Source organism: Chiloscyllium plagiosum, unplaced genomic scaffold (genome assembly GCF_037043375.1).
Source record: "Chiloscyllium plagiosum isolate Xiang-an unplaced genomic scaffold, Cpla_swu_hap1 HiC_scaffold_8, whole genome shotgun sequence".
Lineage (NCBI taxonomy): Eukaryota > Metazoa > Chordata > Chondrichthyes > Orectolobiformes > Hemiscylliidae > Chiloscyllium > Chiloscyllium plagiosum.
The window spans coordinates 59,664,371-59,692,087 of NW_028270146.1; the positions used below are offsets into that span (position 1 = coordinate 59,664,371).

Below are 27,717 nucleotides of genomic sequence, written 5' to 3' on the forward strand. Positions count from 1 at the left end.
GCAGGTTGTTCTTTTTTCACAGTCAGTCGTTGTTATGATTTGAAATGAGGGAATGAGGGAATGAGGGAAAAAGAATGAGGGAAACTTATTTAATGATTCCATTATAAAGGGAATTGAATAAATATTGAAAGTTAAAAATATTCTGTGCTGTTTGTTTGCCCCAATAAATTTGAAATAATTACACTTTAAGACTTAACGTTAGAGCATCTGCCTCGCAGTTCTCCATGTGGTTGGTGGACGATACATTGATATTGGGCATCTGACTGTAAGCATTGAGTATAACAGAATTGTTAGTGTAGAACCTGTCTATTTGGCCTAAAGTGCCTGCACTAGTGCCCAAGTGAACATTTCACCCAGTTCCAACCTCCAGATTTCCTCCTACAATCTTGCACATTCCTTCTTTTCAAATAACCCTCTCATTTAAATGCCTCAATTAAACCTATCGCCACTACGCACTTTGGTACTGCATTCTAGCTCCTAACCATTTGCTGCATGAAAATGCTTTTCCTCCTATAAGTTTTGCTTCTGTTGCTAATAATTTTTAAGTCTGTGCCCTTCTCAATCCTTTCATGTTTGGAAAGTTTGTTTTACAGATTTATCATGATTTTTGATAGCTGAATCTTATCTCCTTTCAGCCTTCTTTTATCCAAAGTGCACAGAGCCAATTTTTCCTATCTATCTTCATAATTGAAATTCTTCATAAATCTCATCTACACTCTCTTCAATGTTTTCACATGCTTCCTTAAATGTGGTGCCCAAAGCTGGATTCCAGCTGAAGCAATTTAAAAAAAAAATCAATGTAGCATATTTTCAAAGGAATTAATTGTTTTTTTAAAAAAAAAGAAATATCACTATGTGACGAAGGGATATAAGGATAGAGCAAGCCATTGACATTTGCTGTGGTGGTTTAATTACAGCCATAGGCGTCACTCTGCCTCCATACGGGGAACCCGCATGGACCGAGCTCACAATAGATGCTGCTGATTGGTGCAGTGGGTATATGGTTTGGTCCAATCAGAAGGCGTGTTATTGGAGAGGAAGACCGAGTGTGTGCCGCCGTTGCTGCTAAAGTAAGGTCCGGAATGAGCTCCATTGGTACCGGGGTGAGTAGGAAAATCCTGTGGGTCCGTCTCTTATGTGGTTTAACTATTAGATGTGAGGAGGTGATTTCGGTCTGAGATGCTTAATTGAGCGGGAGCGGCTTTCGGCCTTCATCCCGGGTGAGTTTTGGAGCTAGGCCGCGGGGGCCGGGCCGGGCCGTGCCGGCAGCTGTGCTTGAAGGAACGCGGGAGGTATCTCCTGACAGGAAGCTCAGCTCAGCGGGTTGGCTCGGCCTGGGGTTTTTCAGCGCCTTCATGGTGGCCTGGAGTCATCGGTGCTGAGTCACCGGGAGCCTCCATGGTCAAAACGAAAGTACTAGCGAGGGACGGGCTCGGTGACGGCTTTCATTTTCAAATTGGGATCACGGCAGTGGGCGGCTTCTTGCTGGTTCGCTGCTTTTCACGTTGAAAACATCTGCCGCACACAGGAAGATAACTAGGTCTTTAACATTCACGAGTTTTCTCATGAATAGGTTGTCTATCAGGTCACCTTTGTGTGGTCTGCGTTATTTAACTCAGATTGTTTTCCAGTAAAGTACCAATTCGTTTAATAGTAGTTTCTATGTATTCAAGAGAGCCCTATTTATCAGTTTTCCACCCCCCCCCCCCGTAGATTGTTCCATTGTATGGTGTTGTAAATTGGCCATCATCCAAAACCAACCAACAATAAAACGAAGAGCAGAATACTGTTGACGAAATCTGAAATTTAAAAAGACGCTGGAAATACTCAACTGCATCCAGATTTCAGACAGCATCTGTGGAGACAGAAACATTGTTAACGCTTCAGGTTTATGTTACGTTAACTCTCCACAGATGCTGTCTGACATGAGCATGCTCTCATTTTATGTTTTTAAAAAAAGAAAAGCAAGATCAGGTGTTTGCTGAAATGGTGGCAGTTCGTTTGTTGAAAGACTTATGTTGGTTTGTGGTCATTTTATTTTATTACTATAATCAGAGTTAACATAATTTTATGAAAGGGAGATCATATTTGACAAACTTGCCAGCATTGTTAAGGACAAGAGTTAAAAATCAAAACATCAGGTTATAGTCTACCAGGTTTATTTAGAAGTGCAAGCTTTGGGTGTTGTACTTCCCAGTAAACCTGTTGGATTATAACCTGGTGTTGTGATTTGAACTGTGTCCATCCCAGTCCAACACTTACATCTCCACATCAAGGATGTAACAAGAAGAGTTGATAAAATAGTACTGAGAGGTGCAGTATTTTTGGGTTTCTAGAAGGTGTTTGATAAGGTGCCATATAAAATGATTATTGCACAAGGTGAGATGTCATGGTATTGAGGGTAACATATTTACATGGATTATGGATTGGTCAACACAAATTTGACAGAATCAGGAGTGCTATCTGATGGGCTTTTGCCTGAAATTTTTTTTTCCTTTTCCCTGCTCCTCAGATGCTGCTTGACTTGCTGTGCTTTTCCAGCAGCACTCCAATCTTGACTGTTATCTCCAGCATCTGCAGTAGCCACTCATGCCTGGATCAGACCTTGTCCTCAGTTATTTACCAACTATAGAAACTATGGAAACAATGTAAATGCATCTAGATTTACTGCTGATACAAAATTGGTGGGAGGGCCTATTGTGGCAAGGATATAACCCTAAGCCTATGCCCTCTAGTTCTGGACTCCCCACCCCGGGAAAAGACTTTGTCTATTTATCCTATTCATGCCCTTCATGATTTTTATAGACTTCTATAAGGTCACCCCTCAGCCTCCGACACTCCAGGGAAAATAGCCTATTCAATCTCTCCGTACAGCTCAAATCCTCCAACCTTGGCAACGTCTTTGTAAATTTTTTTCTGAACCCTTTCAAGTTTCATAACATCTTTCCGATAGGAAGGAGACCAGAATTGCACACAACATTCCAACAGTGGTCTAACCAATGTCCTCTAGAGCCGCAACATGACCTCCCAACTCCTGTACTCAAAACTCTGACCAATAAAAGATAGCATACCAAATGCCGCCTTCATTATCCTATCTGCCTGTGACGCCACTTTCAAAGAGCTATAAACCTGCAGTCCAAGGTCTCTTTGTTCAGCAACACTCCTGAGAAGTGTATAAGTCCTGTGATGATTTGATATTCCCAAAATGCAGCACCTCACATTTAACTGTATTTTGGGTGATGGTTGAGTCAAAGAGTCATAGAGATGTACAGCATGAAAACAGACTCTTCGGTCCAACCCGTCCATGCCGTCCAGATATCCCAACCCCCAATCTAGTCCCACCTGCCAACACCCGGCCCATATCCCTCCAAACCCTTCCTATTCATATCGCCATCCAAATGCCTCTTAAATGTTGCAATTTGACCAGCCTCCATCACATCCTCTGGCAGCTCATTCCATACACTTACCACCCTCTGCGTGAAAAGGTTGTCCCTTGGGTCTCTTTTATATCTTTCCCCTCTCACCCTAAACCTATGCCCTCTAGTTCTGGACTCCCCGATCCTAGGGAAAAGACTTTGCCTATTTATCCTATCCATGCCCCTCATAATTTTGTAAACCTCTATAAGGTCACCCCTCAGCCTCCGATGCTCCAGGGAAAACAGCCCTAGCCTGTTCAGCCTCTCCCTATAGCTCAGATCCTCCAATCCTGGCAGCATCCTTGTAAATCGTTTCTGAACCCTTTCAAGTTTCTCAACATCTTTCCGATAGGAAGGAGACCAAAATTGCACACAATATTTCAACAGTGGCCTAACCAATGTCCTGTACAGCTGAACATGACCTCCCAACTCCTGTACTCAACTATGACCAATAAAGGAAAGCATACCAAACGCCGCCTTCATTATCCTATCTACTGGTGATGCCACTTTCAAGGAGCTGTGAACCTGCACTCCAAGGTCTCTTTGTTTAGCAACACTCCCTAGGACTTTACCATTAAGTGTATAAGTCTTGCTAAGATTTATTTTTCCAAAATGCAGCACCCCTCATTTATCTGAATTAAACTCCATCTGCCACTTCTCAGCCCATTGGTCCATCTGGTCCAGATCCTGTTGTAATCTGAAGTAACCGTCTTCGCTGTCCACTACTCCTCCAATTTTGGTGTCATCTGCAAACTTACGAACTGTACCTGTTATGTTCGCATCCATATCATTTATGTAAATGACAAAAAGTAGAGGGCCCAGCACCGATCCTTGTGGCACTCCACTGGTCACAGGCCTCCGGTCTGAAAAACAACCTTCCACCACCACCCTCTGTCTTCTACCTTTGAGCCAGTTCTGTATCCAAATGGCTAGTTCTCCCTGTATTCCATGAAATCTAACCTTGCTAATCAGTCTCCCATGGGGAACCTTGTCGAACGCCTTACTGAAGTCCATATAGATCACATTTACTGCTCTGCCCTCATCAATCTTCTTTGTTACTTCAAAAAACTCAATCAAGTTTGTGAGACATGATTTCCCACGCATAAAGCCATGTTGATTATCCCTAATCAGTCCTTGCCTTTCCAAATACATGTACATCCTGTCCCTCAGGATTCCCTCCAACAACTTGCCCACCACCGAGGTCAGGCTCACCGGTCTATAGTTCCCTGGCTTGTCTTTACCGCCCTTCTTAAACAGTGGCACCACATTTGCCAACCTCCAGTCTTCCGACACCTCACTTTGAGGAATAAAACTTGACCATGATATTTGGGAGAATTCCCTTGCTCAAGTGAAATTGCTTTGTTGAGCCATATGTTTCATGTGCCAAAGAACCTCACAGCCATTTAAATTCTTTTTTTAATCAAACTGTTCAGATCTGTTGTGATAGACCTCTGGAACAGCTGGGACTTAACTCTAGGCCAGAAGGCTCAATTTCAATACACTGTCATTGCACCACAAGAGCCCATCAATATGTCGAAATTGTCAGTCATTTTGCTTTCTCAAACTTGCCATATGAAAATATTGGAAATTGTCAGCATGTCAAACACCTTTGTAGTGAAACAGTGTTCACACTTAAAGTCACTGACATTTCAGAGCTGAAAAAAGATGGAAATGTCTTGCAGATATTTATTTTGATTTCCAGTGTCAACAGAACTTTAGTCATCTGTTTGTGATATTGGACAGGGATCTGAATGAACTTGCAATCTCTATATTTTTCAAATAGTGTTATAGAACTTTCATGATCACCTGAGGGTTCTCCATCTTCAACCAGATGGTTCCATGCTAGAATTAACAATATAACAAAAACATTGCTGGTGATCAGATTTTTCTGTGGACAGTTGAGTAATTGCAGCAATGTTATAGCCTTATTGTGCTCTTCAGGTCAGATTTTTAAGTTATACACAATTAATTCTGAATGAAAGTATTATATTTGAAGTGAAAACTATTATATATGGAATTGATAGATTTACTGTGCTTCATTAATGACAGTTTACCCAGTGCTTGCCTGGGTTTTATAGAAGGCTTCAGATTCAATTCATGATCTGTGCTGAGTTAACTGTTTAGAGTTAAAAAAAACTGCAGATGCTAGACTCCAAAGTAAGACCAGGTTAGGATTCCTGGATTTTAGTACTCCTCTGTTCAAACCTGACAATGCCTTGGTTTTAAAATTTATTATCCTTGTCATCAAATTCCTCCCTTGTCTTGGCCATAAGTATTTCTGAATCCTCTCTTGGTCCTATAGTCCCCAGGGCAGAATCCAGCAATTTTAGCTACTTGCCTATTCCTGAGTTGAAATTGCCCCTGAATTGGTGGGTGTGCCTAAGCCTGTTCAGTCCCTAAGCTCCAGACATTCATCCCTACACACCTGATTCACTACCTGACACTATTTAGAACTTAACTCCTTGAACAGGTGTTTCTTTTGTTGGGAAAGCCTATACTTGAATAGTGTTAGGATCTGGCAAATTGTATTGTATAGCTAGAGCTATTGATGGGACATCGAACTAAACAGTGGGAAGGAGGGCTCGCCTGTGGGAATATTGAGAAAGGTGAAGGCAACTGCGTAGGCTAACGATAGGAGTGATTGTAACCATAGTGTGACAGAAAGAAAGTATACAATCATTTGTGGCATCAGCAAATAATACTGTAGCTGTATGATGTGGGAGCTCGCTGATCCCATTGTGAATGGCAGTGACCACATCTGCAGCAAGTATTGGTTGCTGGAAGAACTCCGGATCAGAGTTGATCTGGAATCTGAGCTTCAAACACTGCGGCTCATCAGGGAGGGGGAGAGTTACCTGGACGCTTTGTTTCAGGAGGCAGTCACACCTGGGAGATTAAGTAATTCACATTCAGTTAGTGATCAGGGACATCAGAGTGTGACTGTAAGTGAGGCAGGTAGGGGGAACCTGAGTTCAGGAGTGCAGGAGTCTCAGCCCTTAACCTTGTCCAACAGGTATGAGATTCTTGCTTCCTGTACGGATGAGGAAAAGGGCTCTGGACAGGATGAGCCAGCTGACCACGGCACCATGGTGCAGAAGGCCATTCAAGAGGGGGGAGCAAAAAGATAAGTAGTTTTGATAGAGGATTCTATAAATTAGGGGGACCGATAGTATCCTTTGCAAGCCGGATCGGGAGTCTCGCATGTTGTGTTGCCTGCCCAGTGCCAGGGTGCGGGACATCTCCGACTGGCTTGAAAGGATATTGGAGCCGGAGGGGGAGGATCCAGTTGTTGTGGTCCACGTTGGGACTAACAACATAGGCAAAGCTAGGGTGGAGGACCTGTTTGGGGATTATCAAGCACTAGGAAGGAAATTGAAGTACAGGTCCTCAAGGGTCATAATCTCCGGATTACTGCCCGAGCCACGTGCCAATTGGCATAGGGATAAGAAAATTAGGGAAGTAAACACGTGGCTAAGGGATTGGTGTGGGAAAGAGGGATTCCACTTCATGGGGCATTGGCATCAATTTTGGAACCAGGGGGATCTGTACCGTTGGGACAGTCTCCACCTGAACTGATCAGGTACCAATGTTCTAGCCAAGAGGATAAATAGGGTGGTCAGTAGGACTTTAAACTTCTGAGTTGGGGGGGAAGGGAAAGTGAAAGCGACAGGGAGTATGGAGTTAAATGGAAAGATAAGCAGCAGGATAGCATGTGTGCAGGTGGATTTAAACTTGAGGCAGACTGGGAATGCAGCAAAAAGAAAGGATAACTTAGGACATCTTATGACTTCCAATATCTAATGATAAGAAAGTTAGCATTAAGGCACTTTACCTGAATGCTCGTAGCATTCGTAACAAAGCAGATGAACTAATGGCACAGATCATCGTGAATGATTATGATGTGGTAGGCATCACAGAGACGTGGTTGCAAGGGGGTCGGGACTGGCAGTTAAATATCCAAGGATTTTCAACTTATCAAAAAGACAGGGAGGCGGGCAGAGGGGGCGGGGTTGCCTTGTTAGTTAAGAGCAAAATTAAATCTATGGCACTGAATGACAGCGTCGGGTGATGTGGAGTCTGTGTGGGTGGAATTGAGGAGCCACAAAGGCAAAAAAAACCATAATGGGAGTTATGTACAGACCTCCTAACAGTGGTCAGGACCAGGGGCGCAACATGTACCGGGAAATAGAGAAGGCACGTCAGAAAGGCAAGGTCACGGTGATCATGGGAGACTTCAATATGCAGGTGGACTGGGTAAATAATGTTGCCAGTGGATCCAAAGAAAGGGAATTCATGGAATGCTTACGGGATGGTTTTTTGGAACAGTTTGTCATGGAGCCCACAAGAGAGCAGGCTATTCTGGACCTAGTGCTATGTAATGAACCAACTTTATAAAACATCTTAAAGTAAGGGAACACTTAGGAAGCAGCGATCATAATATGGTAAAGTTCAGTCTGCAGTTTGGAAGAGAGAAGGCAAAATCGGATGTAATGGTATTACAGTTAAATAAAGGTAATTTATGAGGGCATGAGAGAGGAACTGACGAAAATAGACTGGAAGCAGAGCCTTGCGGGGAAGACAGTAGAGCAAAAATGGCAGGGGTTTGTGGGTATAATTGAGGACACTGTACAGAGGTTCATCCCCAAGAAAAGAAAGATTATCCGGGGAGGGATTAGACAGACAAAGGAAGTCAGGAAATGTGTTAAAGAAAAAGAGAGATCCTAGTGGGCGGCACGGTGGCACAGTGGTTAGCACTGCTGCCTCACAGCGCCTGAGACCCGGGTTCAATTCCTGCCTCAGGCGACTGACTGTGTGGAGTTTGCACGTTCTCCCCGTGTCTGTGTGGGTTTCATGGAATGCTTACGGGATGGGTTTCCTCCGGGTGCTCCGGTTTCCTCCCACAGTCCAAAGATGTGCAGGTCAGGTGAATTGGCGATGCTAAATTGCCCGTAGTGTTAGGTAAGGGGTAAATGTAGGGGTATGGGTGGATTGCGCTTCGGCGGGGCAGTGTGGACTTGTTGGGCCGAAGGGCCTGTTTCCACACTGTAAGTAATCTAATCTAATCCTATAAAGTGGCCAAGAGCACTGGGCGGGAGGGCTACGAAAACAAAGAGAGAAATAAGGAAGGAGAGGATCAAATAAGAATGTAGGCAAGCCAGTAATATTAGAAATGATACTAAAAGTTTCTTTCAATACATATGCTGGAAGCCTCGTGATGGGAGATAAGGAAATAGCTGGAGAACTTAATAAGTACTTTGCGTCAGTCTTCACAGTGGAAGGCACGAGTAATATCCCAACAATTAAAGGGAGTCAGGAGGCTGAGTTGAGTATGGTTGCCATTACAAAAGAGAAAGTGCTAGAAAAGCTAAAAGGTCTTAAAATTGATAAATCTCTGGCCCCGATGGGCTACATTCTAGAGTTCTGAGGGAGGTGGCTGAGGAAATAGCGGAGGCGTTGGTTGAGATCTTTCAAAAGCCAGGGAAAGTCCCGGATGATTGGAAGATCGCTGTTGTAACCCCCTTGTTCAAGAAAGGATCAAGACAAAAGATGGAAAATTATAGGCCAATTAGCCTAACCTGGGTTGTTGGTAAAATTCTAGAATCCATCATTAAGGATGAGGTTTCTAAATTCTTGGAAGAGTAGGGTCGGATTAGAACAAGTCAACATGGATTTACTAAGGGGAGGTTGTGCCTGACAAACCTGTTGGAATTCTTTGAAGAGGTGACAAGTAGGTTAGACCAGGGAAACCCAGTGGATGTGGTCTATCTATACTTCCAAAAGGCCTTTGATAAGGTGCCACACGGGAGGCTGCTGAGCAAGGTGAGGGCTCATGGTGTTCGAGGTGAGCTACTGGTATGGATTGAGGATTGGCTGTCTGACAGAAGGCAGAGAGTTGGGATAAAAGGTTCTTTTTCAGAATGGCAGCCGGTGACAAGCGGTGTCCCGCAGGGTTCAGTGTTGGGGCCGCAGCTGTTCACGTTATATATTAATGATCTGGATGAAGGGACTAGGGACATTCTAGCGAAGTTTGCCGATGATATGAAGTTAGGTGGACAGGCAGGTAGTACTGAGGAAGTGGGGAGGCTGCAGAAGGATCTTGACAGTTTGGGAGAGTGGTCCAGGAAATGGCTGATGGAATTCAGTGTGAGCAAATGCGAGGTCTTACACTTTGGAAAAAAGAATACAAGCATGGACTACTTTCTAAACGGTGAGAAAATTCATAAAACCAAAGTACAAAGGGATCTGGGAGTGCTAGTCAAGGATTCTCTAAAGGTAAACATGCAGGTTGAGTCCGTGATTAAGAAAGCGAATGCAATGTTGTCATTTATCTCCAGAGGGTTGGAATATAAAAGCACCATTGTGCTACTGAGACTTTATGAAGCTCTGGTTTGGCCCCATTTGGAGTACTGTGTCCAGTTTTGGTCCCCACACCTCAGGAAGGACATACTGGCACTGGGGCGTGTCCAGCGGAGATTCACGGATGATCCCTGGAATGGTAGGTCTAACATACGAGGAACGGCTGAGGATCCTGGGATTGTATTCATTGGAATTTAGAAGATTAAGGGGAGATCTAATAGAAACTTACAAGATAATTAGAAAGGTGGACACTAGAAAACTGTTTCCGTTAGGCGAGGAGACTAGGACCCATGGACACAGCCTTAGAATTAGAGGGGGTAAATTCAGCAATGCGGAGACATTTCTTCAGCCAGAGAGTGGTGGGCCTGTGGAATTCATTGCCGCAGAGTGCAGTGGAGGCCAGGACTCTAAATGTCTTCAAGGCAGAGATTGATAAATTCTTGATGTCACAAGGAATTAAGGGCTACGGGGAGAATGCGGGTAAGTGGAGTTGAAATGCCCATCAGCCGTGATTGAATGGCGGAGTGGACTCGATGGGCCGAATGGCCTTTCCAATCCACTAGGAGTGGAAGTAATCATAATATTATCAAACAGTCAACAGTTTTGTGAAAGGGAAATTTTGTCTGACACAAGTTAAGTTCTTCAGGATATAACAAGCTTAGTGGATAAAGGGAAACCTGGGTATTTTGACTTTTGGAAATCCAAATACACTTTCTGATACGTTCTTATCTTATCGTGCCAAATAAAAGATTACTATGTGTGGGTTATTGTTAACATATTAACATGACTGGCTCATTTACAGGGAACATAGCTGGAAATAAATGGGTCATTTTCAAGTGGAGAAAACCTAATAGTGGGATGCTCTGAATTTCATTGTTGAAGTTACCATTACTTAGAATCTATATTACTCACATGGATAACGGGACTGAATGTATTGTAACTAATATTGCTAAAGAAATTGGGACCTTGTGACATCGTTTTCCTATACCTGGGACAGTATTGAAATACATAAGACTTCTGGAGAATTTCTTCAAACACATCTGAGGGAGGCAGATAACTTCTTCAAACATATTTTAGGTGGACAGAGAAACATTGACTTCTCCACCTCCTAATGCTGCTTGGCTTCCTGTAATCTTCCAGCCTCCTGCTTGTCAACTTTAGGAAACTTGACAGAATAAATAATCAGAGGGTATTTCCTCATGGGAGAATCCAGAACTATGGGGACAGAGTTTCAATATAAGAATCTTCTAATGTAAAATTAAAAGAATGTCTTCTGAGGGCCATTAATATTTAAAATTCACTCCCTCTTGAGAACAGAGAAGGTTGTCAACCTTGAATATATTGAACTATTGATAAAGAAATCAAATAATATGGAATGTGTGGGGGATAAAGACAGGTAAGGAAGGTAGAATTAAAGTCACAATCAAATCAGCTGTAATTTTGTTAAGTGGTGGAGCAGACTCAAAAGGCCTATTTGGAATTCTTTTTTGGTATTGCTTAAATTGTCTTCATAGTTCTGTGTACAGTTCATTATTAAACATTGGTAATGCTGTTGTTTCACTATGCTCAAGGTTAAAGCTAAATGCAAGTAGTTCTTGAGGGATTGATCAGAGTTCTTCCTGCTGATTACTATCTATTAACTATTACATACATGTGTCGTTACGTGGTAAGCACAAAACCATGTCGAGTTTTAATTGTTTGATTTGAAGAGAAATATAGCACAAACTAAGGCATCAGTGTTTTGGGTTGTAGCATTTGAACATTTGTGGACCGAGTGAGGCTGTCCCAGGCTGCTAAATCTGCAAGAAACCTCTGCCTGAAAACGTTTGGCTCAAACATTAAATTGGATTTGCAGCAAGAGACACTGACCCACTAAAAATTACTGGATTATTTATTGCAGAGTATACATCTGAAAAAAGCAGGTGCAGGAATATGTATAAGAAAAATGTAGTAGAGCTTGAGAAGCAGAACCAACAAACATTGTTCCTAGCCAACTACAACAAACAATATATTTGAAGATAAGTAGAAAGACTGTGGGAAGGACAACTGTAATGGTGGTCAAGGTTTATATGCTACCTTTGAGTGCATGTCCACCAGTCCTTTAAGATAACAGGACAGGCAGATAAAGCGATCGAGGACGCATATGGCATTCTTGTTTTTATTAGCCGAGGCACAGTATAAGAGCAAAGAAGCTACACTGGAACCATATAAAAAGTTGGTCAGGCCACATCTGGGGTATTATGAGTAGTTCTGGATTTCATGATAGGAAGGGTGTATTTCCAGAAGAGATTTACCAGGATGTTGCCGAGATTGAAGAGTTTTAGTTCTGAAGACTGAGATTTGTTTTCCATGGAGCAGAGGTGCCAGTTGGGAGAAAGGTTTGGTGATTCAGATATATAAGATTGAGAGGCATAGACAGAAAATTATCCTCTTGGCGGAGGGATCAGTAATCATGGGCATAAATGTAAGGTAAGGGACAGGTTTTTCCCTCACCCAGAAGGTAATCGAATTCTGGAACTCACTGCCTGTAAGGGTAGTAGATGCAGAAACCTCATAACATTTAAGAAATATTTAGATGTGCACTTGTGATCCTAAGGTATGCAAGGTGAAATGTTGGAAATAGGATTAGAAAAGTTAGGTGATTTTGGACCAGCACAAAGTCAGTGTTGAAAGCCTTTTCTTGTGTTGTACGCCTCTGACTCCAGATGAGTGTGATGAAAAGGGAATATAAAGGTGTTGAGGCTTATGTGAAGTAGCTAGATTGAGAAGGGGCTTGTGTGGAGTATAAAAAGCAGCACAGTTGAGTTGGGCCAAATGGTTTTTCTGTGTTGTACTTTTGATGTAGACTTTTTTGGATTTGGTGCCACCTGAATTTACTTGTAAGGCTTATTTATAATTTTATGCAGCTTATGGCTGCATAATAATTTTGTTTGTTTTTAATTTCCAGTATGATTTGTCAGCCTCCACCTTCTCTCCTGATGGGCGAGTGTTCCAAGTTGAATATGCGATGAAAGCTGTAGAAAACAGTAGGTAAGGAATTCATCATTATTGCAGAAAAAAAAATTATTGTAGAATATTTACATTTTTACAATCTTCAGTGAATTCATCTTGTGATTATTTCTGTGTTTCTGGAGTAAAACTACACAGGTATTGATTGTTCACATGAGAATCAATTGTGCATGCATCAGCTCTAAATGTGACTTTGTCATTGTTGAATGTGTACTAAGCAATAGCAATAAATCTGAATTACTCACAATCCACCCATGCCTCTATCATAAATTTAGAAATGAATTAGTCTTATGTCTTTGATTTATAATTTCCACATCAAAAAATTGCATATATCTAAAAGTAATAAAGCAGAAACAGTTATAGACTGAGAATTCAATCCTCCTCTAAATGTACAAACGTTTGTGATCATAATACCTTACCCTTTCTCTTATTAAATTCAGTATTTATTTTGTTTCAATTTAATTTCACAGCACAGCTATTGGGATAAGATGTAAAGATGGAGTTGTGTTTGGAGTAGAGAAACTGGTCCTTTCCAAACTATATGAACAGGGCTCCAACAAACGCATATTTAACGTTGATCGTCATGTAGGAATGGTAAGATTTTATAAACTGCCTTCTCCCAAAAAGGCATTTTTGTTTTAATTTTAGCTCAAACTTTCTTGTAGCTCAAGAAAATTGTTGTACACAGACCCAGTGTACAAAGATCTATTGTATAGGAAGAATAGATACTGAATAGATCATGTTAAAATGTGCAATCTTAGTACAGCGGTATATTTATATATTTTGATTTCAATGTGGGCCTAATTTTTAATGGACATTAGAATAAGCAACTTTTGTTTCATTTCACAGGCAGTTGCAGGTCTTCTGGCAGATGCACGGTCTCTTACTGATATTGCAAGGGAAGAAGCTTCCAATTTTAGATCTAATTATGGATATGATATTCCATTAAGGGTATGAGATCTATTTAGCACTGTTTGTTTCAACATTGAATATTTCTAAGGGTGAATTGCACATCATAACAGCTAAAGTTGACTAACTATAGAACAAGGTAAAAACAATGACTGCAGATGCTGGAAACCTGTTTTCTGCATAAACTCATCTTAAACTGCTCCGTGACTTTATTTTCTGCAATATCACACATCATCTTGATATGGAACTATTTCACTGTTAATTCACTATCCCTGGGGCAAAACCCTTCTTAACAATAGTGTGGATATACCCATACCACTTGGACTGTAGTAGTTAAAGGGGCAGTTCATCACCACTACCACCTGAAGAATAACTCAAAATGAGTAATTAGAGACAGACAATGAATGTTAACCTAACTAGTGATGTTCATTTCTGACAAATGAACAAATAAAAAAATTCTTAATGATTTGGGTGACACAGTGGTTCAATTCCCGCCTCAGGCGACTGTCTGTGTAGAGTTTGCACATTCTCCCCGTGTCTGCGTGGGTTTCCTCCCACAGCCAAAGATGTGCAGGTTAAGTGAATTGACATGCTAAATTGCCCATAGTGTTAGGTGCAGGGGTAAATGTAGGGGAATCGGTCTGGGTGGGTGCGCTTCAGCGGGTCGGTGTGGACTTGTTGGGCCGAAGGGCCTGTTTCCACACTGTAAGTAATCTAAATCTAAATGGATTGTCTATGGTTAGAATTTTGTCATTAAAGTAGGAGCAGAAAGGAAATGGACAAAAATAGGCATAATGCAAGTGAAATGAATTGGTTAGTGTTAAGAATTCTCATCAACATTCCTTACAAGATGCGCAGCTGCCCAAGAGGTAGTTACTTCTGGTTTTCCCATGTGCTATTACACACAAACCTGGGAGGGCTACGCAGCAACTAGAGAATGTAGGTAGTAGATATGACAATTAGCCTTAACCTTTTAGTATTTGGCAAAGAAAAGAAGGTGGAGGAAATGGAATGAGTTTAGAAGACTGAGAGGAGATCTGATTGAGACATATAAGATTATTAAAGGATTGGACACTCTGTAGGCAGGAAACCTGTTTCCGCTGATGGGTGAATGCCGAACCAGAGGACACAGCTTAAAAATACGGGGTACACCATTTAGGACAGAGATGAGGAGAAACTTCTTCACCCAGAGAGTGGTGGCTGTGTGGAATGTTCTGCCCCAGAGGGCAGTGGAGGCCCAGTCTCTTGATTCATTTAAGAAAGAGTTGGATAGAGCTCTCCAGGATAGTGGAATCAAGGATTTATGGAGATATAAGGCATGAACAGGATACTGATTAAGGATGATCATTCATGATCATATTGAATGGTGGTGCAGGCTTGAAGGGCAGAATGGCCTACTCCTGCACCTATTCTCTAAAGGAACAGCTTTATTTAAGAGAGGTTCACCACTCATGATTGATATTCAGCAACTTCTGTTTAAAATGCATGTATCTGTCTGGCAAGTGCAAGAGTGGGCTATGCTACAGTGGTCTTTTGGACACATTCCCTACTGACATTATTCCAACTGATATTTTAAAGAAAGCAACTTTGGTGAAAAATAGTTCCCAATAACCACAGGACTGTGGAGTTGAGAGTTTGGGCTGGAGGTTGCAGATTACACTAACATGGTTATTTACTGATCATGCATTATGATCTTACATTTTTATAACTGAAATTTACTAACCTGTAAGAATAGTTGATTATTTGGTAAATGGAAAAACCCTATGGAAAAATTGATGTACAGAAAGATCTGGTGTTCAGGTCTATTGTACCCTGAAGGTGGTAATGCAGGTTGATAGTGGTCAAGAAGGTATTCGGCATGCTTTCCTTCATCAGACGGGTATTGAGTACAAGAGTTGGCAGATCATGTTATAGTTGTACAGGATTTTGGTTCGGCCACATTTGGAATGCTGCATATAGTTCTGGTCACATTACCAGAAGGATGTGGGTGCTTTGGAGAAGGTGCAGAGGAGGTTCACCAGGATGTTGCCTGGTATGAAGGTGCTAGCTATGAAAAAAAGTTGAGTAGATTAGGATTATTTTCATTAGAAAGACTGAGGTTGAGGGGGGGACCTGATTGAGGTCTACAAAGTCATGAAAGGTGGATAGCAAGAAGCTTTTTCCCAGAATGGGGAAACTCAATTCCTAGGTGTCATGAGTTCAAGGTGAGGGGGGAGAAGTTTAAGGGAGATATGCGTGGAAAGTTCTTTATGCAGAGGGTGATGGGTGTCTGGAATGTGTTGCTAGTGGAGGTGGTAGAGGCAGGCATGCTAGCATCATTTTAAGATGTATCTAGACAGATATGTGAATGGGCAGAGAGCAGAGGGATACAGCTCCTTGGAATATAGGCAGAGGTTTAGAGGAAGGATTTGGATCGACGCAGGCTTAAGAGGGCTGAAGGAACTGTTCTTGCACTGTAATTTTGTTTATTCTTGTTCTCTTCATTCCTTTTTTTTTATATTTTATTTGATAAAAACTTTACCAGTGGTTATGATATTTTTTCTTGGGAAGTAAACACACCAAATAGATTGACAGAATCAAACTGATAAAGTATTCCAAAAAAATTAGAAGTTTTTGTTTGTTTCCTGAATTTCCTTCACCACCCACCCCATTTGAACAATAGTTTGTAAAAGTAGGAAAAAAGGCTGAAAGATGAAAAGCATTACACCTAAACATCTGAAGCACCAATTACATATGCCCATTTATCCCTGTAATTTAAGATTATAAGCAAGAAAATTTGTTATACATGGTACATTCACAAAGATTTTGCGAGCATTTAGAGGTTTATCATTAACTAACATTTTAAAACACATTTATATTTGATAGAAATAAGCTCTTTGGGAAAATATAGAATAGTAATGTAATGGAAAGTTGTCATGTGTTGTAAGTTTTAAATTTTTTTTTACCTTTTTTAGCATCTGGCAGACAGAGTAGCAATGTATGTCCACGCTTACACATTGTATAGTGCTGTGCGGCCATTTGGAAGCAGGTAATTTTTCAATAAAATTATTACTAAATGGTTTTCTGAAGACTTGTATGTTTGCAGTTACTGTAAGGTGTGGGTGAGAAGAATGCAAATGAAGAGCTTGAAGATTGCGTGGAATTATAGTCTCCTGTTGATGATCAGTGAAATGTGCAAGCCATTGACCTCTAATTCTATGCCAAATATTTTGAATTGCTTACATAATATGAACTGGTAGCGAGAGTAAATCATTTGGCCTTGAGCCTGCTTTGCCTTTTGATAAGGTTGTGATCTCAAGTCGTCTTTTCTGACTTCCTTGTCAATTAAGAACCTGTCTAACTCAGTGCTAAAAATATTTAATGATCCTGCCCTCACTGCTATCTAGGAAGAGAAAGCTTTTGAGGGAATTTTATTTTTCTTATCTCCATCATAAATGTGAGCTGTCTTATTTTTAAACTTTGTCCCCTGGTTCTAATCTCTCTATTGGAGCAACATATTCTCAGCATTCACCCCGTCAAGTTCCTTCAGGGTTGTCGTATCTTGCAAGAAGATCCTCATTCATTCTTCCAAACTCCAGTGATACAAACCCAATATATCCAGTCTTTTCCCATAAAACTGTGTGACGATGCTGCCATTTTAACGAGGTTATGTTGTCCTTATTTTTTTTCAGAGGGGTCGTAAAGACACAGGTTGTAGTTTGGATGGGATTTAGGGCAAATTTGATTATAGCTAACAGCTGCTGCCTCAGGTAAAAGCCTTTCAAGTTTAAAAGAATCTGTACAATAAAAGGTCAGTTCTCCCAGCTCAGCTTTACTCTGGTTTGGTTTGGTTTTAGCAAAGTCAGTTTTTTGAGGCTACTGGTCAAAGAAACAGTTCCATGTTGATCCTCCCTCTCTGACATGTCTCCTGTAAGGACTTGTGTTTGATTTTTACCTTTTCTGCCAAGGAGTTGTTTATGGGGGTATTGCAAGTAATTGGAACAATACCATTAAGTTGTGATAGAGTCGATATGGGTTTTCAAATAGTTGTTGTTCTAAATTTTGTTTTTTTTTTGTTCACGTGTAAAGTAAGTTGTTTAAAATAGTGGTTTTAACCAGCTCCATCACTCCTGGAATATCCACATTTCACCTGCTTAAGACAACTAAAAAGTTAGGGTGTGGCTACTTTCTTGAAATGTTTTGAAGGGGTCTGGCCTGGTCCATAACAACAGCCATTTCAATAAAAGACTCAGTTGAGTGAATCTACTCTGAACTGGTTGTAATGTAATTATGTCCTCTCTTAAGGAGACCAGAACTGTACATGGTATTCCAAATGTGGTCTCACCAACAGCCTGTACAACTGTGGCAAAATGTCCCTACTTTACATTTAATCCCCTTTTCCTTAAAGATGGTCTTTTCATTTGCCTTCCTAATAACTCACTTCAGCTCCATACCAAACTTATGTATCCAACAACCAGATCACACAATGCTGCAGAGTTCTGCATTCTCTTCATTTAGATAATGTGCTGCACATTTAGTCTTCCTGCCAAATTGGATAAGTTCACTTTTCCAATTGTATGCTTTTTCTGCCAAGTTTTCCTCCACTTGCATTTCCACATCCCTTTGCAAGTGCTTTTAGCACTTTACCCACCGACAGCCATACTGACCCAGGTTTCCCGATGACCAGTCATCGTCCCAGTATAAGTAGGAATTGTGCATGGGAATCCTGCAGTATGCTCATTGTAGCAGACTCTGACAGAATTAACTACAAAACAGAAGGTTCTTTTGGGCAATTCCCCTATTCCTAGAACTGTTCAAAATCAGGGTTGTGAGGGTTCTGATGAAACTAGAGTAAATAGTTTAACTTTTCCTGAGTAAATATTAAATGCACAGTCTAACTCCTGACCTTGTATTTGGTTCATACATGACCAAGCTCACCCCCAGAATACCTGTGATCCCCAATCTGTCACTCTAAACCATAAGATTTTTTTTCTCTAGCTAGCTTTCTTTCATATACTAACATCACTCTCTCGTTTTTATAATTCTGTGTAATGTTGTGACCTACTCTGATTTGTAATGTTTTCTTTAAAAAGTGACTGATTTGCACATTTATTATGATCACTGCTACATAGGAGCATTTTTATTATCTTGTGACTAATTAATTGTATTTGCACATTTACCAGGCCGAGAATAGCCTGTTCTGGTTCTAGAACAAGCTGCTCAAAGAAATTGTTCCAAAAACACAATGAGCTCTCCTTCCAGGCTAGCATTGACTTTCATTCAATTATGTATAAATTAAAATCATCCACTATTGCTATACCTTTATTACAAACCCTCCCTGTTCCTTCCACTGTACCCCCTTCAGTTAGTTGCTGTTGGGCTTCTATTAATCACTCCCATAAGTGACTCTACTAACTTTACTCTTAACCTTACTATTTCTTATTTGTATTCCAACTCTACTTCTTGTTATTTAAAACAATGGCCATCTGTCATTACTTTTTAATAATATCCTTAATTAACACAGCTACTTCACCATCTTTTTCTGAGTTTTCTGCCTTTACAAAATGTCAAGTACCCTTGAGAATGCAGGTCCTAACCTTGGTCACTGTGCAACCACGTCTTTGTAATGGCTCAGGTCATACGTATCTGTTTCTATTTGAGTTGATAATCCATCTGTTGTCATGAATATTACATTTTCATATAAAATCTTTGCTTCTATCCATTTTATTAATCTCTCAAACTCTGGCCTTTTCTTATGCTCTGTCTCTTTCTGGCAAATTCTGATTATTATTACCATTATTGCTATCTTTATCTCTTGCATTGTCCCTTCCCTTTCAATTTATCACATTGTCCCTTGTGTGATCCTGTCTTGACTATTTAGTTTAAAATCCTGTCTGATGCCTAGTTATACAACATGCCAGAACACTGGTCCTAGCATGGTTCATGTAAACCTTTCCAAAAGACAACTCCCATTTTCCCCAGTTTTGAATCAAAAACTATTTCTCCTCTCCAACCTTACAGCCTTGCATTAAACTCCCTAATCTTATTTGCCCTAACCCGATCTGCTAAGCTCATGTGTAATAATCTAGAATTTTGATGTTTCCTTTTTGAATTTAGCCCTCAGTTGCTCCTGTTCCTAAACAGGACCTCCTTTCCTGGTCAGAGTTATACAGTACAGAAACAGACCCTTCAGTCCAACTCATCCCCACTAACCAGATATCCTAAAGTCATCTGGTGGCACGGTGGCACAGTGGTTAGCACTGCTGCCTCTCAGCGCCTGAGACCCGGGTTCAATTCCTGCCTCAGGCGACTGACTGTGTGAGGAGTTTGCACGTTCTCCCCGTGTCTGCGTGGGTTTCCTCCGGGTGCTCCGGTTTCCTCCCACAGTCCAAAGATGTGCAGGTCAGGTGAATTGGCCATGCTAAATTGCCCGTAGTGTTAGGTAGGGGGTAAATGTGGGGGTATGGGTGGGTTGCGCTTCGGCGGGTCGGTGTGGACTTGTTGGGCTGAAGGGCCTGTTTCCACATTGTAATGTAATCTAATCTAGTCTGATTTGCCAGCATTTGGTCCATGTTCCTCCAAATAATTTCTATTAATGTACACATTCCGGATGGCTTTTAAAAATATTCTAATTGTACCCACCATCATCTCTGGCAGCTCGTTCTATACATGCACCACTCTCTGCGTTGAACAAGTTTCCCCTCTGGTCCCGTATTAATTATTTCCCTTCTCACTTAAGCATGAAGTTGATTCCAACATGGATCAAAACAAATTCATAGATCCTCTTCCTCCTACTACAGGTTCTTTGCCAACCCTGTGCAGGTATTCCAAACCCATACATGCAACTCAACTGTCACTCTTGTCTACAGAGAACTGTCTGTGCCGCTGACCATTGATATCATAGTGCTATGCTCTATTTGATCACCTGCTCTGCAGTCACCATTCTTATCAATATAAGATGGAAGAACCTCCAATTCTATTGAATGATTGTAGATGCTAAGGCTAATATGCTTCTACTTTATCTCCATAACTGCCTCATCGAGTCACACCCTGCCATCTCTGTCTGTGGACCAAATCAGAAGATTCTCGTGTAAAGTATGCAATTGCCTCATGGAACGAATTGTCCAAGTCACTTTATCCCAAAGTCAGATTCCAGCTGATGAATTTTGAGCTGAAGTTCTTCAAACATTCCCAAGAAAAAATTTTAATGCCTATGGTTTGGTGTTGGTGGACTTCCATGTACTGTATCTGAGACACGTCACCTTCCAAACCATCTTTACAACTTAATAAATTTCTTGATTTAATGGTTAATATTTCTAGAGTCAAAGTGTGGTGCTGGAAAAGCACAGCATGTCAGACAGCATCTGAGGAGCAGCAGAGTTGATGTTTCGGGCATAAGCCCTTCATCAAGAGTGTGGGAGGGAAAGTGGCTGAGAGAGAAATGGGGCGGGGGCGGAAGGTAGCTAGGAAGGGGATAAGCTGATGCAGGTAGGAGGTGATTGTGATTGGTCAGTAGGGAGGGCAAACTTCTAGACCTGCCAGTACTTATATTTTTACTTCAAATAACGTCCTGCTTAATTGAAATTCCGTAGTTTAGATCAAATAAATATGAAAAACTTCCCAGCCTGTCACTTGTCTGCATCCCTATGAGGGCACTTCACATTTTTTTTCTTTTTGACCATGGGCCATGAACTGCAGCTTTCACATTCTGTACTATTTATACTTGCTGCTTCGGCTGTCTCCACACTTTTAACACCCGTTCTTTTTTTCGTACTGCCATATTTGAACCTCTTGTGCTTTCCATGCTGTTTTGCATCTCCTTTGCTCTCACAAAATAACTTTACCCGTATTGTTTATACCCATTGTTTATGGGTATGATAATTCCAAATCGAAAATCTGTATTGCAAATTTGTTTACAAATTTCATTTCTTCTTAGCTTTATTATGGGATCTTATGATCAGGATGATGGAGCTCAGATGTACATGATTGACCCTTCAGGAGTGTCCCACGTAAGTACCTGTCCACGAACATGATGCCTGGCTGACCTTTACTGTAACTTACTATGTGCAGACTACAAGTAGTTTTACAACAATGTAGTAAAGACTAACTAAACGCCTATCAATTTAACATCTTATTATGGGAGGAATTAGCAAGTATTTCTATTAATTTTAATCTGTATAATTTATTACTTCTGATTTGTGTTCAGTATTGAAAATCTTAAACCTGGGGTCATTCTGTTACATCAAACTTGGGTGAAATTTGGCTTCCTCCTTCACCTCCCTTTATTCAAGTTTTGTTGGATCCCGACACCAAACTTACATTACAGATTTAACAATAGTCTGGCAAAAGTTGAAGTGGTGCCATAATTGCACTGTAAATGCACTTGTATTTAAACATTCAGTTTGCTTCATCACAGAAATTTGTGCACAGCTAATAGCTCAGTTGAGGTGTCAGCAGCTTGGATGTTTGTAAGAACAGTGATACGTATCCTGTTGTGACGCTCTGTAATCTCTGCCTTGCAAGATAAGTTGTCTCTAAGCTGCTAGAAGAGACTTCTTTGGTCTTGGAAAAACTATTTACTATGTCTAACTTCTGGTTAATGACATTTTATTTATTTGCATTTATACTGGAATTTTTGTGGTTAGAATGTTGTTTATATTGGTAGGGTTACTGGGGATGTGCAATTGGAAAAGCTAAAGAAGCTGCAAAAACAGAGATTGAGAAGCTGCAGGTAAGCCATAAAATTTGAAATAGTTTCATTTCCTTACATTAAATCTAAGCGGTATGATAACAAGGTAGTGAAGTTTTGGGTTAGATTGCTCAATTGCCAGATTAAAGGAAGATATTCGTTTGGATTCTGTTGTTTGGTCTTGATGAGTGCTGCAATTTGACGGTGTTAAAAGTATAATATGCTGATTTAATAGATCAAATCTTTGGTATTAATTAGCAAACTGAAACAACTTTTATTAACAAAAATATGCAATTCAGCTGATTTGGGCTTAACAAAAAAATGTTTATTATGCAAAAATGAAGATAAAACATAAAACATAATAACCCAAACTATTTACATGTAACAACTGTAAAGATTTAGAAACACGTGGTAAAATACAAACCAGTTTATACCAAAAGCATTCCTGATGTGTAGGGCTTAATTTCAAGCGTGGCCTCAATTCCCCAGCTTGAGAACAAGCTTCAAATTCATATCTTCAGGGTTGTAACAAAACACTTCTGGTCTAGAACCTTCAAACAAAACTGTTTACACTGAGGTAACCCATTTCTTCACCATTCTAAACCATCTCCCTTTTGTCATGGGCAACTGTTTTACATATCCAGCTTCAGCCAAGACTTATTTTCAAGGTAGAGGGTGTGAAAAAATGATCTCCGATCTTCTATACTGAAAGCTTAATGTACAACTGTTTATTGTTTGCTCAAAATCTTTCAATGCAAACATGTTTTCATTAGTCTTCAAGAGTTCACTTGTCTTTTTAAAAAAAAACACCCACAGAAAATTCAAGCTAATCATTAAACCCCTCCATGAACACAGACCGAATCCACAAGCCACTTTTTAAAGTGCAAATATTAAAATACAGAAATCGCAATCCTTATTTTTTTAGTTTTGCGAAAGCCATTGCTTAATGGATGTGTTAAAAGGCATCTCTTTGAAATAAATGCAGGAGACTTGTTATAGGAATGTGAAGACGCTCTTTTGCCACTCATCTGCACAAAGGTTAATTGCAAAAAAAAGTCTTAATATGGTATTGGGGACATTATCAGCCACATAACATGAAAATGTTTCATTTAAAATTTCTTTCATGATGTTCATTCATTGTTATATATTTATCAATGACAATGGCTTGTCATTGAGAGAGACTGTATTTTAGATTGTCTGTCCTTTTTGAGGCCACAATATTTAATTACATTAGTAAGTGGCCCACATTTAATTGAAGTTTAGTCGATTAGAAATTGTTTTTTGTTTTTAAATATTGAGAAAGCTCATGTCTTTTAAAACTATTTTGAGACTGCTATTCAGAGAATAGATCTCCAAATACATAACCTTTATTTATCATTTTTATGTCAACTTTGCTACACATTTTGATAATGGAATTTAAACTATATTGTATGTCTTTGATGTAATTCTCTCAACTTGAGTTGAGGTACTCAAGTGTGCCAGCTTTAAGTGTGGACACAAATGTTTGTTTCTGTTAAGAATTCTTAATCAATTTATGACTTCAAAATTATATCGCTTGAATCCTGGTTCTTTTGATCTTTAACTCCATTTCAAGATAAGGCACTCTCCTATGGGCATTGAATCAACTAGTGTATACTGAAGATTCACTATCTCCCCTTAACTACTTTACAGATGAAAGACATGACTTGCAGAGAAGTGGTTAAAGAAGTTGCAAAAATGTAAGTTTATAATTGCTCAAAATTGGTTAGCAAAGAATTCTAACTATTTAAGGTTTTTTTAGCTAAACAGTCTTGATGTTTTCGTACCAAATAAGTGACAAATTTACTTGCTGCAAAGGATTTTTTCTTCATTTCTCTTTCCCATTCCTGTCGGCATGACTTCAAATGTGTTTTTTTTTTAAACTCATTAGGCCAGCTCAGCTTAAGGGAGTGTGCTACTTTTGCAGAATGTCAAGACTCCTGGTGAAATGGGGAATTGTTCCAAATTTACCTTGGGGGTGTACTGCAGAAAATCATTCAAGAATTCTTGGTCATGGGAATGACGGTGGGGAGTGAAAATTTGGTATGAGTGGCATGTTCTGGGTTTGAAATACTATCATAAAAATATATATTTATTTTTGTATGAGGGAGTGTTTGTTTCTTTTGCTAACTTTATTCCTGATAGAGGAGCAATATAATTATTGTACAGGGTATGATGTGGTAAGAGAAACATGTGATTTTAGAAACAGTGGCTCACAGTTAAAGTAATCTGGGCTGTTACCTTTAAAAGATATTTGTGTGAAATGTGTTTGTATAAAGACAAAACATATTAGGAGCAAGAATAGGACATTTTGTTGCTTCAAGCTTGTCCCAGTATTCCATAAGATCATGACTGATCTGCTGCAGGCCTCCCTCTTCTTTCTGTCAGCTCCTTATTAGCCCCCTGGTACTTTACCAATTCTTTTAAAGTTTTTTTTAAATAATTTTGATGAACTAGCCTCCACAACTCTTGGATAGAGAATTCAAAGCATTGACTACCCTCTAGTGGAAGAAATACCTTGACATCTGTTTTTAAATGTGTATTCAAGTATAAGAGGTCAGAAAGTGAAAGAGGGAATGACATTACCTACACAGCCACAGAATATTACCTGATTTTATTTTCCCAAAAAGTATAAAATTTGAGCAGCTCCAGCTTGATGTACACTGAGGCAATTAACAATTGCATGCTAATCAATGACAGTCTTGACAGTTAATAGAATTAAGGTAAAAAATGATTATTTGCAAACTTTAATACTCTGTTGTGCCACTAGATGGGGCAGTTACTAATGTTTAGAAATGTCAATCAATGGTGCGTAACTTGTGGCTTAGGAGGTGTCTCCATCCCATGCCATCCCACTTGAGAGAGTTAACGGAAATTCTGTTACTGTATTCTGCAGATACTGCATTCCTACAAAAAGTTTATTACTTTTGTAAATAAGTCAATTGGCCAGGAGTGAAGACTCATTATACCTTCAGTTGCTTCAGACTTGTGGTTGACCTCCAAACTTTTTATTAACTTCGTCACATCCTCCTGTAGTTAGAGTTCACTGTGCTGCTCTCTTTAACAATGTGTCTAAAATTTTGCAATTTTTAAAAAAACAAATTACCCTTTGTTTAATTTTCAGAATCTACATCGTCCATGATGAAGTTAAGGATAAATCCTTCGAGTTGGAGTTAAGCTGGGTTGGAGAAAGTAATGTCTTTTCTTTCTAGAACAAAGTTGTGTATAGTGATATTTTGATAACTTATTATTAATTTTGACTGCTCAATTTAAAATTGCTCATGTTGGGGGGAGGGGAAGTAATATTTCTTTTGACTTCTGTATATTTCAGGGTTTTGATCTAGTGACATGGAAGGAATGGTGATTTAGTCACACAGATGTGTGGTGTGGAGGTAAACTTGCAGGTGGTGTTCCCATGCAGCTGCTGCCCTTGAGCGGGGCAGTAAAGTTCATGTGTTAGAAAATTTAAAGTGGTAATATTACCGTAAAGGCCTTTTTACCATCCCAGATTTGATTTGAATCAGGATTTTGATTTTGAGATCAAAAACCAAGGTTAACTTCCAATCAACTGAAGCTGTAAAGTAACTGAACGCTATAGCAACTTCTGGACTCAATACAGAGTTCAACTAATTTAGACTGTAACCTTTCTATGCACCACCTATGTTTACATTTTGCCATTTGTATTTCCCTAGTTGACTTTTTGTTTCTTTACATATCCAGCAATTCCTTGCTTTGGCTTGATGCAATATCTTTCTTCTTCTGTCCCTCCACCTTATTACAATCCTTTCTTTTTATTCTAATCATCCAGACCTGTTTGTTCAAAGCCTGTTAAATTCACTTTCCTGTTTTGATAAAGGATCACAGTAGAATTTGTTTTTATTCCATATTAAACTCCAGTAGTGCATTTATTAAACTTGAATGATGCAAATTATCTATACTTAGTGATAGACATCAAGATAATTGTGGAGTGTGGACGGAGGATTGGAATGTAGACTTTCTTTTAGTACTTTTGTAATTTTAACAATTTTCTTTGCAGTTACAAAAGGCAGACATGAGCTTGTACCTAAAGTTATTAAAGAGGAAGCCGAAAAATATGCCAAAGTAAGTTGAAAAACTTGTAATTTCCATAATGTAGCTTTTCTTATAATACATTCCCCTCATCACTTATTTTCTTCCGTAGGAATCGCTTGAGGAAGATGATGAATCTGATGAAGACAACATGTAATTAGTTTCTTTTAAAATATACAGTACTGAGTGCATTTCCCTTGTATTTTTAAAACAAATGATAGTATCAAGTTAACTGGTTTTCTAATGTGTGTAAATTTGAACTTTACAAAATACTTGTAAAAATGGATCTGAAGGCAACTCAATATGCCTATATCAGTGACCAAAATAAAAACTTTACCTGTTATAATATTCAAATATTTTATTCCACTGTTTTTAAGTTATGGAACTGTGTGTTAATTGTGAAGAAAGTAAGGAATGCAAATGATGGAGATCAAAGTCAAAAAGAGTGGTGCTGTAAAAGCACAGCTGGTCAGGCTGCATCCAAAGAACAGGAGAGTTGACGTTTTGAGCAGAAGATCTTTATCAGGAATGTTAATTAAGGCCATCCTCAATGTAGTCTGTGAGCCAATGCTTTGTCACCTTTTTTCAAGAATACATTCATGAAAGATATTGGAGGTTTGAGAGTGAGAATAGAATCATAACAGAAAACACATTTAATACATTAAGCTTTCCTATTTTCTCCTTATCATTATTACAGATGTGCATGTGGCTGGTAATGCCATCCATAATTATTCTTCTGAAAGTAGTCATAACTGTTCATTGGATGTCATCTTTTCATGGACAGGACATATTTGGCCAAAGTTACAGACACAAATTGAAATGTCAGTGTTGTAGCTGTCCTTGAGCTCGCGATGGTCGTGGCCAAACTGTTCCAAGAGCACATCCACAGAAGTACAGATTCTATCCTACTTGATGTGGTGGTATCTCAAACAGTTTCCATATGGAATATAACATGATCACTCCTCACAATGCTGCCATGGGTAGACATATGATGCACTGAGGATGATAACTGAGATGAGTGAGATAGTAGGAATTGGGAAAAACTCCACACTGGCTGGAGTCCTTCCCAGCATAAGATAGACATGATCTCTTATATACAACCTCCCATATAAGATGGTTCTGATTATCTGGTCAATCACTTCAGCCCATAGACATAATGAATTCCTCAAACCAATTACTTTCTGCTCAATACTGTGTAGTGGCCTTGCTTATGGTGTTCAACAGGGAACAGTACTGATTAGTTATCATGTTCCCTTGCCCATGTTTGACATG

The 27,717-nt window shown here is 39.8% G+C and overlaps 1 protein-coding gene across 1 annotated transcript; it reads left to right on the forward strand.

Annotated features, from left to right (window-relative positions):
* The first annotated feature begins 984 nt into the window (after positions 1 to 984).
* Positions 985 to 26,793, forward strand: psma3 (proteasome 20S subunit alpha 3). The gene is made up of 11 exons (XM_043697751.2): positions 985 to 1,103; positions 12,721 to 12,803; positions 13,253 to 13,376; positions 13,632 to 13,733; positions 16,646 to 16,719; positions 21,607 to 21,679; positions 22,336 to 22,401; positions 24,031 to 24,077; positions 25,502 to 25,569; positions 26,414 to 26,478; positions 26,558 to 26,793. The coding sequence occupies exons 1-11, from the start codon at positions 1,083 to 1,085 to the stop codon at positions 26,600 to 26,602; spliced, it is 768 nt and encodes a 255-aa protein (XP_043553686.2). The 5' UTR covers positions 985 to 1,082; the 3' UTR covers positions 26,603 to 26,793.
* The last annotated feature ends 924 nt before the right edge of the window (positions 26,794 to 27,717 follow it).